Source organism: Hipposideros armiger, unplaced genomic scaffold (assembly GCF_001890085.2).
Source record: "Hipposideros armiger isolate ML-2016 unplaced genomic scaffold, ASM189008v1 scaffold_300, whole genome shotgun sequence".
NCBI lineage: Eukaryota > Metazoa > Chordata > Mammalia > Chiroptera > Hipposideridae > Hipposideros > Hipposideros armiger.
In genome coordinates this window covers 1,841,666-1,853,671 of record NW_017731650.1, presented here as the reverse complement: position 1 = coordinate 1,853,671, position 12,006 = coordinate 1,841,666, and the positions used below count along the sequence as shown (strand labels likewise).

General features: G+C 39.8%; 1 protein-coding gene across 1 annotated transcript in view; it reads right to left on the bottom strand.

The window, feature by feature from the left end:
• Nucleotides 1-4,795, bottom strand: part of CHODL (chondrolectin) — a 27,841-nt gene extending 23,046 nt beyond the window's left edge. Inside the window, exon 1 of the mRNA XM_019659527.1 lies at nt 4,240-4,795. Coding sequence (XP_019515072.1) covers nt 4,240-4,318 — 79 coding nt within the window. The 5' untranslated portion in view covers nt 4,319-4,795. The remainder of the gene's footprint in view (nt 1-4,239) is intronic.
• Between the last annotated feature and the right edge of the window lie 7,211 nt (nt 4,796-12,006).

Here is a 12,006-nt window from a genome sequence, read left to right as displayed (position 1 = left end):
GGGGGGGGGGGGAGGGGTGTTTCCCTCTAGGTGGCCTCAGCTCCAGGCACAGGGCTTGCCTGCTAAGTTCCCTCTCATGCTTCCTGGCACCCACCCCTGGTGATGCCACAACCTGCACAACTGTGTTCAAACCCCTTTAACCTCCTTCAACCCCCTGCTGCTGGTCCTCTCATCCAACTTTTAAAATAAAGGCAGCCATAGAAAAATAACTTGCCCCAATTCACACCACTCCTAAGGGGTAAAGTCGGGGTTTAGAAGCAGGCCATCTGTCTCCACAATTTGTGAGTTTACCCCAATTTTTATGCTGCCTCCATATATGTCCCAAATATAATATTTTTCTAAGGTGAAAGATTTCATGTGTGAAGGGATTGATGCATATCTCCATTATTCATGTTGTCTATGTTATAGCAATTAGTGTTGATCCGTTATTGATTCCTGGGTGACTGATATAGACAAGGGGTTGTGCCTTGAGAGTTTGTTTCTAAGCAGACTGTGGATTTTCTATTAGTGAACATTTCAGACACAGGATTAATATTGGAACATTGATCTCAGATTTTTCAGACCATATACGTGCTTAATGATTGTTTTATCAAGGCCTTTTGTTTTCCTTATAAAACAAACAAGGCCCAAACTGAATTTTCCCCCCCAATTACAAGGAGGATCACTTTAGTCAAGTTGTTGGCCATGTTATGTCATCAGGAATATGTTGAAACAGTGAAAAAAACCATCTTTCCTGGCAGCTGTGTACATCCATCCACCTATGTGCAAAGTGCCTAGCACAGAAGGCAGTTGTAAAAAGTAAAAACTGTTAGTGAGACCATCAGCTGGATTTCCGCTTTGCACCCCTTTATGCAATTCTGCCTCTTTTCTAATGTTAATGGAATAGATATTGCCATCCTCAGGAAAAAGAGTTCTAAAAACAAAACCATAAAATGCTGAAAAACAGCAGTTAAGGATTAATGGCTATGATAAATGCGCAGTTTATTAAATGACTAGTAATAAGATTAATTTGTTCCTTTCTTGCCCAAGAGATACTTAAAGTAATTGCATCTTTGAAAACTGCACTGTCATCACTTTATGCTTTTGATGATGTCATGGAATAGTACCATAGGCTAGGATAACAGTTTTTGTATCTCCTTTGCTATTATATTAATCTATAGGCTACTGGACATCACCATGATTTTGCAATATTCTGTGGCATTTGTGTGATAAAACAGAGGTCTCTAAATCATCCAGTCTCCTAAGTAAAATGTATGCCAGTTTTAATAAATTCAAATTAATCCATATTAAAGTGTTCTGCAGAAATCTGGAGGTACCATGAAATACAATTAGTGCCATTTTGCAGAATAAACAGGTTGGGAATCACTGCTGTGTGCACTAAAATGAAAAACAGAGAGTAAAAAATAACACATTACTTGAAAACATTTCAAATCTTTAAAACTATCCACGTGCTCTTCAAACATATCCTCCCATCTTAAAGACCTGAATTTTGAACTCTTCTTTTTCTTATGTATCTATATCCCCATTAGTAAAATCCTCTTACCTTTGTCCTAAAGAATATGTCGTTACCCACCAGCCACTTTATAAAATTAAATGATTGTAGCCCCCATAGGTATTCTCTACACATCTGTATTCAGCAACAAATCAGTATAGGCCTAAAAGTGTTTCCAACTTAGAAACATAAACTCATTAAATACTCTCTGATTGTTATCCTCATTGTTATATATTTATTTGTATTGCCTATTCATGTATCAAAATAAGCATGGCCACTAACCTATAAAAACACTTTTCTATTACTACTAAACGCTATTAGATCTTACAGGGCAGATGATGATGATGAAGTTGTTTGATGTTATTTCTTGTTAAAAGATTTTCACTTTGTTTATAAATAATGTTCTCAACTTTTAAAAGGGTGATGGATCTTAAACTACAAGAAAGTATCTTACTGTATATCTTAAAGTACTAAGACAAAGAGAGTTTTCTATAAAAGATCATTTTGTGAGTTCTGTCTTTGTCTTTTTTTTTCTGGGGTAAGTGATTACTTTGGTCTACAAGTAAACAGTTGTATTGATATTTAATAAATAGAAAAGGTGTTCCATATGTTGTGAGTGTGTTCCTAATAATGGTCCCCAAGAGCTTGCTTCAGTCAAATAGACACTCGAGAATTTGGTAAATGGTCCCTAGTGGCATGAAAAAGTTAATGCATCTCTCAAAACTTAGCATTGACCAAGCAGACATTAGACCTACTACTTCCAAAATGTCCGACTTTAAACTGCTCTATACTCTTGCCATTATATCTGAAACATGTATTTTTAAAAATTAGTCTTCAGAGGATAAAATTGCAAATCAATTTATAATGGTTAAATGTCAATGTGAATTTTTATGGTCAAAGACAATTAAATTATTCATAAAAACATAACTGCTTTAATATCAAGTAAACATCATCATTTATGCTAAATCAAATAGATCATGTTCAGTTAATTAGAAATTTTCCAGATGTCACCTACAAGATGCCTATAAATACTTAATAGGAAAACACAGTAAAAGGCTTGCAACAATTTATGCAATAATAGAAGACAGAATAAAACTTTCACCAACAATTTTTAAGTTCTATTTTTACTTCATATCTTTTTTTTTCCCTTGCAAAGTTTAAGGCACACAAACAAGAGTATACCAAAAAGACACTATTTAAGTCAAAGAAGTGCTTTCTATGTGTTTAAAAAACACCTTATGCTCAAAGCCTGGTCTCTGCTGTTCATTCATTTGCAAGGATAATTCTGACAAACACAAAGGCAGTCAGACATATAATTCATACATTCAGGTGAGTCTAAAGAGTGAACTTTTCCTTCAAATCTAAATTAGAGAATAAAGGGAGCTATGTAGCTGCTGTAACATCCTTATGGGACACTGTAAAGTTTTCATTTTATAAACTGTCTGATCTTCTTCCCCCCAAAATGTAAGCAGCATGCATTTCCAAATAACATTTCACAATGTATTTAATTCCAGTGTCCGCAGAGGGCCAAAAAGTTAATAATGATGGATAACTAGACATTTAAGAATGATATTCTAAAGATGTAGAACATCGCAGCTTGCTGAGGGGAAATCAGTAACAATCAAGCTTATTATGCCAGCTTCTAAAGGTCTGGCTTCACTACTGATTAAGTTGCTGTCATCTGTCATCTATCTCTACCTCTAGTGACACCTGTTATAAGATGCACAGAATGCGAAGAGGAATTGGGGTTTTTTAACATTAAAAAACCTTCCCGCACTTAAAACACATGCCCACATACATTCAAAAATATTTATTGCAACACTTCAATTAGCATCACAAGAGAGTTCAATAAAGGTAGATATCTATGCTCCGCGTTCATGTCAGGCTCTATTCATGCATCCTAAGCTTTTGAGAATCTTCATGATTTTTAAGAGACCTTCCCAAAAAGTAAGAAAGGGTGAATCAAACACAAATTGCTCAACAACAGGAGGGTGAAAGCCAAAGAAAAACTCAGAGCGAACCCCGGACAGCTTGCCAATTCTGATCCACTTCCCTTGCACTGACTCCACCGACCTAATTGGGCACCTACAGTGTGCACGAACCTGCAGTCCTCACCAGCTACACCTCAGCCCAATTCGAGCCCACTTCATTTTCTGAGTGGTCCCCAACTTGGACTGAGGAGTGCAAAGGGAAGGCTCCTCTCCTGCTCTTTGTCAGTCCTGAGAACAAAGGCGGTGTGCCCAGGGGTCGGTGAGCGGCCCACAGCGAACAGGACTGGTCTGAGAAATCCTCGGCGTGAACACAGTGAGGGGTCCGAAGTCGAGCCCGGACCACAGGGGCTGGCATGCTTGGCCCGGCTCTGCTGTCTGTGGGCTCCCTCTGCCTCCGCGGACCCCCTCCCCTGTCGCAGGTGCGGGGCCTTCCCCTGTGGCCAACTCTCTCACAAAGAAAGTGGAAATCGCCCCTGGGAGACACTGCGCTGCTTATGATGAAGCAGAGCTCGCGTCGCAGCTGTTGAATCAAGCACTTCCAAAAAAAAAAATTTAAACTTTTTTACGTGTGTTTTGTGGGGCGGAGAAGAAAACAGAACACAATCCGTTTCCCCGCCTTCTCCCCGCACTGGTTCCCCGTCCCCGGGAGAGCCTCCACCCCAGGACGCGGGGCTTCGCACCTCCCTCTCGCGCGCGCCCCGCGGTCCCTCTCCAGCTGGTCCGTCCACTCGACGGGCGGGCGGCCCCCAGACTCACCGCTGACCACCCGGCGGCTGAAGGCTCCGTGGCCGCAGAGCAGCGCGGCGCCCAGCAGCAGCGAGACCACGCGGCTCATTGCGGCGCGGCGGCGGCGGCAGCAGGTGTGTGCGTGGAGCAAAGGCGGTCTCTGCCCACCGCGCAGCCCGGGCTCTCACCCCTGCCCCTCCCTGCCTTCCTGCGGGCCCTACTCCCGCCGCCCAAGCCCAGCCTCCCGGCCCCCTGCACGCATCGCCTTCGGCGGGACTTGGCGCCTGGCGCGCGGGTGCCGCGCGCGAGTGAGCTGGGCTACAGCGCACGACCCTGCGGGTGCGCGTCCAGAGAGAGGGGACAGAAGTTAGGGAGTCCCGTGTCTGTCCCAGAGGCGAAGCGGCTGCCCAGATTAGACCTCACAGCCCCCTCTGCGCTTCTCCCCGGCCTCTGGCGAACGCGGGGCTGAGCCCGTGCGCCCTGCTCGCGGCTCTCACCGCAACAGCAGCAGCGGCTCTGCGCTGGAAGCGCCGTCTTATATACCCACACCCCGAGGTTCCAGCCCCTCGCTAGTAATAATTTTTAACTGCTTCGTCTCTCCTGCTTTGCAGAGCATCCCGGCCCCTCCCCTAAAAACTGGAGCCACTTTGAAAACAGTCCAGTCAGCAGCTCCACCTCCTCCACTCCCCTCTTCCAGGGCTCCTCTCTCCATTCGCTAACAGACCCGAGGCTCATTTGTGTAAAATGTGACAGCTTTGCTATTAAACTCTGGCAAAAAGTTGGATCCATTTGGTTTTCTCAAAGATTAATGTCCACGGGGATGCCAAGTTGTGAGGCCTTTCTTTTTTGTGTGCTAAATTGCTTGATCATATGTATTGCTAGATAGACGCAGGGCACTAGCCACTATTTAAGATGGATTGGCTGAGTGGGAGCCAAAACCTGCTCAGTGAATTATATAATGTGGCAGGCATTTCCCCACCTAGGTTTTGCAAATAGATTACTTCCAAGCAGTTTGTTTGACTAAATTGCCACAGGGGTAAATTGAAGAGAATATTTGAAGCACGGTTTTCCCAATGGGTTTCAATCTCAGTATTTGCAGCTCCAGAGGAAACCATGAAGGCAAAAGATTCTGAATACTTGGGGATTTCCTGGATATAAATGTATGTATTTCTTTGTAGTCATCTATCAGTGACCTGTGGTTTCCATTAGAAGCAAGCCTAATTTTCAAACCTAGAAAGGCATTTTTCCATAACCTCACCGAGCCTTTATTAAAACGGTCCACCCAAGGATGCTGGAGTTTCCTGGTTTGGGAAAGAAGTTTATGAGAGTTTCATCTGTATCTAGTCCATGATAGAAACTTTGAGGGTGCTCTCATAATGAACTTCAATAGAATTGGAATTTTGCCATTATACTGCTTAAGATACCCCAGAGCTTGTTAATAAAATCCTTTGGCTTGAATGGGCAGTCCACTTCCCTCTAACACCTCCCTGTCTTTGGTTTTCATAAGCCACCAGTACATTCTAAACATTTTTTGGACTTTTTCTTGAGACAAAGGGTCAATCCTGCTATAGTAAGGACAAGCCTTACAGAATAAAAAATTTTAGTACCTGGAAAGACTTTAAGGTTATTAAAGCCACACTACTCAAGAAAGTAGAATTCCAAAATAATTGTAACGATGTCTATCACTTTAGTTTTTCTTGAATAACCATGGAAAATACTTATTTAATATCAGGCCATGGGCAATTAATAAATCTTGTAGGAGGGATGGATTTCTGAGTCTCATCACTAGCTAAATGTCCAAAAGAAACAGGCACTGCTAGGATTTTGAATGGAAAACTGATAAAACCATTTTCAGTTAGATTGGAGAGTTGCTGTGTCCTATGAACCCTTTCAAAGAGGGTCACTGGTGTGGCTGTGGTCAGAGAGATGCTCCAATAGTCCAGTGTGGAGAAAGGAATGTACTAATGACTGAGCACTATATTGAGAGTGGATGGAGTGTCATGGTTAGCACAGAGGAACAAGGGATGAGGGATTTGAGCAGGAATCTCCTACCAGCAGTCCAGGTTGAGGGTGATAGCCCTCAATGGCTGGTGACCTAAGTTATTTCCCCAAATGCCTGCAGAACTAGGATTCTGCATGGGAGCTGCTTCCGCCTTTCATGCCCTCGTACTTCCACGTATTCATGGATCCCAGAATTATCAGGAAAAGGTCCTTCTTTGGGAAAGAATATCAGTGAGTCACCATAAACACTGGATATAATTTCCTACACCTCAGTAGACCCCAAATGTCCCAAATGTCTCCAACATCTCAAAAGCTAGCAAGTCCTTGAAGCTGTTATTGGCAAGGGGAAAGCCCCTGGTTTTTGTACTTCAGAAAATCCAAATTATAGTAATAACTGTATGTTCAATATAGTTATACAGATGTCCTAAAATATAGTTTCTTATCTTTAGGTTGGGATTAGGGTGGCCATACTAGTTTACTAGAATGGCTCAGCAGTTATTCGGATAGCTGTTTGACTTACCAGGAAAACAAATTATCAAAGTCTCTTTTTAGATATGATGTTTTTAAGGGGACTGGCTGATAAGACCAGCTTTTTTCTTTGTTTTTCCATCACTAGAAAATATCTAGGTGAATTATCACTAAATTCAGTACAGTTTTGGTAGTCTTAAATATAGACTATGGGTGGTATTAGATATTCCTTTTGGAGAGCATGGTGGGGAGAGGTGTCTCTCAATTTTTTTCACATAGCATAGAAGATATAAACCAAAATTTTTCAACAAAAATTCCTTAAAAATATTATAGAGTTATTGGCATCAGGGGAAAACAACAAACGTTCAGTAATTTTTTTTTTAACAAATCACTCTCATTGTTTTTCCCTGTGGGTGTGTATAAGGTATCACAGGACACAAATGACTTTCTCATGCAAACATATTTTTGTTCTACTTTAGTGGAACAAAATGAGAAGTTTAAGAACTGCTTTCAGATCAGTCAGGAGATAAGGGCTCCCTCAAGGTCAACCACAGGGTTATGTGAGAAATGTTTGGGCATGCATAGAGCTGGCCTCCAGGTGCCCTGAAACCAGGTGTGACCAGACCACGTGACTGGTGATGGCAATCAGGAGAGGGGTCCATCGCAAGTTAAAGTTTTCTGCCCAGTTAAAAACAAATTCAAATAAGAACTTCAAACCAAGTAGTCTAAGAAGTTCAACATAGATCCAACAACTCAAAACGCATTTCTTCACCCCCCAAATAGAAAGATGATCTCAGTAAGCGTGACCCCAACAAAATCTCCAGCATTAATCAACCAGTGAGTCTCAAGAGGCTCCAAAACATCAAATGAGCAACATTTGGAATCCAAATTTTTCAAAAGTGACATCAGGGCCCTTAACAGTACACGATGAAATCTGTATTTCCCAAATATACCAATTACTCCTTCACTCTCCCCATTCCCTGTCACATGTCTGCAATCCCCAGAGAGCATCTGTTTCATATGTCCATTAATAAGTCTCCAGGACAGACAGTCTGAATTCCGGCACCAATCTGCATTCAGTGATTTCTCCCTTAGGCACCAGTAGACGGTGGCTTCAGCCTCAGTCACAGCCGGGTTCATTCATATGTGTTCCAGAACAGAAAGTGGCAAATATGGTCATCTTAATCAGTTCGGGCTGCTATGGCAAAGGACCATAAACTGCGTGCCTTATAAACAAAAGAAATGTATTTCTTACAGTTCTAGAGGCTGGAATCTGAGATCAAGATACCATCATAGTTCAGTTCCAGCAAGGGCACTATTTCTGGTTATATCCGCACATAATGGAAAGAGGGGGAGAGAGCTCTCTGGGATCCCTTTAATGATGGCAGTAGCCCCCATGCATAAGGGTTCCACTCTCATCACCCAATTGCCTCCCCAAGGCCCCACGTGCTAATACCATCACATTGGGGATAGGATTTCAACATATGAATTTGGAGATAACAAACATTCAGTTCACGGCAATGGTCTACCAAAAAGACTAGTTACAATGTTTAAAATTATTACAACTTTATATTACTATATATTTGAAATGTTAATAGAATCCAATATTAACTAATTTATTCATTCTATTACACTTTATTTAATGGTGGTTAATAATTTTCCTAAACGCTATCGATAATATTGCCAGGACATAGTAAAAGAAATATTTGAAAGTGAAATAATAAAACCATCACTATATAACCACTTTGGGAGTAGGCAAAAATAGTTTATTTGTTTTTCTGAGTAATCGTTAGCTGTCAATTCCATGAAGACAACATTGAATCCAAGGTTTTTCCTCCTAATTCTTCAGAAATGACACCTTGGCATCTGTGTGGGCATGTACCTGGCTCAAATGCAAGGATGAGCAGTTGGCCAAATTCTCCCGAGATTTACTTAGTTTTTTCCAAACGTGTCTGTGCTATAGAATACATGACCTACCTCTTTCAAGAGCCAGTTCTATTTTTCCTCATAATCCCAGAAGCCTTAGTCATTACAGGGCAATCTCAGGGAGTGTCATTGTTCACACTGTTGTTAGAAATTTAATGAAGAAAGATATATACTACAAAAACATGCTTTCCTATCATTTAACATTTTAATTTAGGAACTACTGAGCCTGTTACACCCTCTGACCATTCAGGTGATGAGTTAAAAATATTTATGTAACTCAATTACTAGAGATATATCTTAGATCTAAAGAATCGTATGAATTTATGTGCACGTCTATCAACTCAGTAAATTACAATTTCCTTTTAGTGCTTCCTTAGGAATTTAAAGCCATGGAATCGGGTGCTGTTGTTATAAATCTAGCATAAGCCAATATTTTTTATTCTAATGTCAGCTTAACTACTACTAAGTTTGGTCTTAATATACATTAAAACAACAAAACAAAAAGGAGATAATTAAACCAAAAAAGTCCTAAGCTACAGTCATCCTTGCTTCAGGTATCCGGCCTGAATTATCTAAGTATGCAACTAACAAACTCTTTATTGAGTATTGTGATATGGATAAATTACTTCACTAGCAGGAATGTAAATCTAAATTTTCAGTTAATATGATCTTGGGCCAGTTTCTACACTTTTTTGGTTTTCGCTTTTAAAATATAAAAAGAATGAGTTGGGAAAGTTCTATACTTCCCAACTGGATGACATTCTGCCCCAGAAATATTCAGTTATTTCACAGATTTTGCAATGTTAATCTTTATGTACATTAAGAATTATTCCAAACCAGAATAAGTCATGTTATCTGCATACACACATGCACTAAGTTTCTAAATGTATATAGATACAAGTTTAAATTTAAAATGTCACCAAACTTATCAAATATGTTTCCACATATTTTTGATCAATAGCTACTAAAAGAATAATTGTTCTTATATGGTGTCCTGGGAAAATATATGTGTTAAAAATAAGACTTCATACTCAAAGAAGTTGGGAATCACAAGGCTAAATTATTTCTAAAGTCTTTTTTAGCTTTACAATTGTATTTATCTAAAGTTAGGAAAATCAAACACTATTTTTCCTTCCTTTCTTCCTCCGTCCCGCTCCTCCTCCTTCCTTCCTTCCCTCCCTCCTTCCCTTTTTCTTTCTTTCCATAAAAAGATGTCAATTTACCATGAATGGGTAGACTCTTCGATTTACAAATTAATCAGAAAACAGGAGTGCTGGAAAATTTCCTACAGTTCTTTGCATAACAGATGGACATATTACAGATGTCACATAAATGGAAAGTCCAAACAAAGCAAAATAAAACTGAGTGCCAAGTTGAGTGAAAGAAAATTAAACTAAGAGGCCATAAGCTATAAATGAATTTTTGATGAACCAAGGTTTTTTTTTTCTATGAAAGTGCTCCACTTTACCAAAAAGGAAATTGTACCATGAAGAGGAAAAGCTAAAGACCTACAAAACATAAAACACGCATTTATGGTAGTCACAAATATTCAGTGTTTCTACAAAAATATCAAGTGGCTAGAGAACAATGGTGACAAAGCAGCCATAATAGCAACAAACTGGGTTATGTTGAATGACATATAAAGTTAGAGAGAATTTGGGGGAGAGGGGAATGGTATTAAGTTCACAAAAGTCGATTTAAATAGCGTTCTGGAGGTACATCTGTCACCTCCCTATTTGTTCACATACTGTTTCTAAGGGTCAACGGCTCATGTGTCAAATGCATGTGCATATTGCAGCACAGCAAAATGGAAATTTGGGGAACAGTAAGTAATACACTGTCAGGTAACTCATCGACATCGGCATCCATAAATGTCTCTTTATCCTGTAGACTGCACTTTTTTAAAAATAAAAGTTATCATTTACCTGTAATAAAGTTTAAATATTATGCTTTTGGAAAATACTCCTTTAAAATAAACCTGAAGAGAAAGATGAAAAAATAACAAAAGGAAGTACATTTCTATCATCAAACCCTTTATACCAAAAAAAAATAATAATAAATGGACCATGTTACATAAGGAATTGATGCTGCAATATTTCTCTCCAAGGAGTGGACACAAAGATTCATAAAGCAGATTTAATTTTCAAGAGCTTTCAAGACATCAGAGAGGCAAGAAATCATTGGGAATATATTAGCTAAGTACCTCCTATCTTCTCTAATGGATAGGAGTCATTTAATCTGAGACTAAAAAAAAATCAAGAAAAATGGCTTAGATTTTTAAATATTTTTGAAGCTAAAAAACACAACCATTATGAAAAGATACAAGACTGTATTAAGAACAAGACTGATAATTATGGTGGATTCAGGTTCATCTCCACTGGGGCTAATTCATTAGCATGTGACTCTAATGATTTTTGAAAACATACTTATTGAGAATAAAATGGAGGACAGAGGTGGGCCTCAATATTTTAATCCCCTAATCAATCCCCCACCCATCTACATCAACCCTTCCCAAAACACCTTACTCCACATGGCTTATTCTAACATGTTGAGGGCCACCAGGACCCTGGGATCTTCTTCCAGACTTTACATTGTTTTTTCCTAACCCAAGTTAATAGTTCAGGGTGCTAAGAAGCTCTTTGTGATCATAAAGGAAGTGAAGACATTGTCTTCCTGTTTCTACCTGGATCTGCAGAAAGACCTTCCCTAAACACATAATCCAAATCCACCCCTGCTTATCCTTCTCCCAGTTTGTTTCTGTGACAAACATTTACTCAGCACATATTGCACTTATTCTGTTAAAACTGTGTGCTTGTTTACTTGTTTAACAGGTTTCTCTCCCCCCACCAGATTGTAAGTTTTGAGTTGACTTTATTCCCCACCAGTAGGTTCTGATAAATATTTATCAAATAAATAAAAGAATGAAGGAATCTCTGAATTAAGTTTTTTTACCTTCACTTGCAGTCAACTTTTGGTACTTCTCACTTGCCCTTTTCTGTTCACAAGAACAAGGGCTGCAGGGGTGAAGCGGGACCTCTCATAACTGCATCCAGCACAGAAAGGGCAGTCTCCTCTCCTCCATACTCCCTTACTCCCATCGCAGAGATGAAAGAAGGCATCAGCAATTCTGAACAGCCCTCCCAAACCTTCCCTTCCTTTGCTGACACTGAAGAAAATCGGGTTTGCAAATGGCGGCGGATTCCAATGTTATCCACATCACCTGCATTGAAGAATTAGCTAAACGTTCCATTCCTATTTTATAGATACTATGGAGTCCCCCTCACTTTAGCTGTAGGTATTTTTTTGTGAAAGTGAGTAAACATGAATCCAAAATTCAGATGTACCTTCTAGATTGTAATGTTAGGTTCTAAATTCTGTTCTTATACCTCCAACACAGCTATA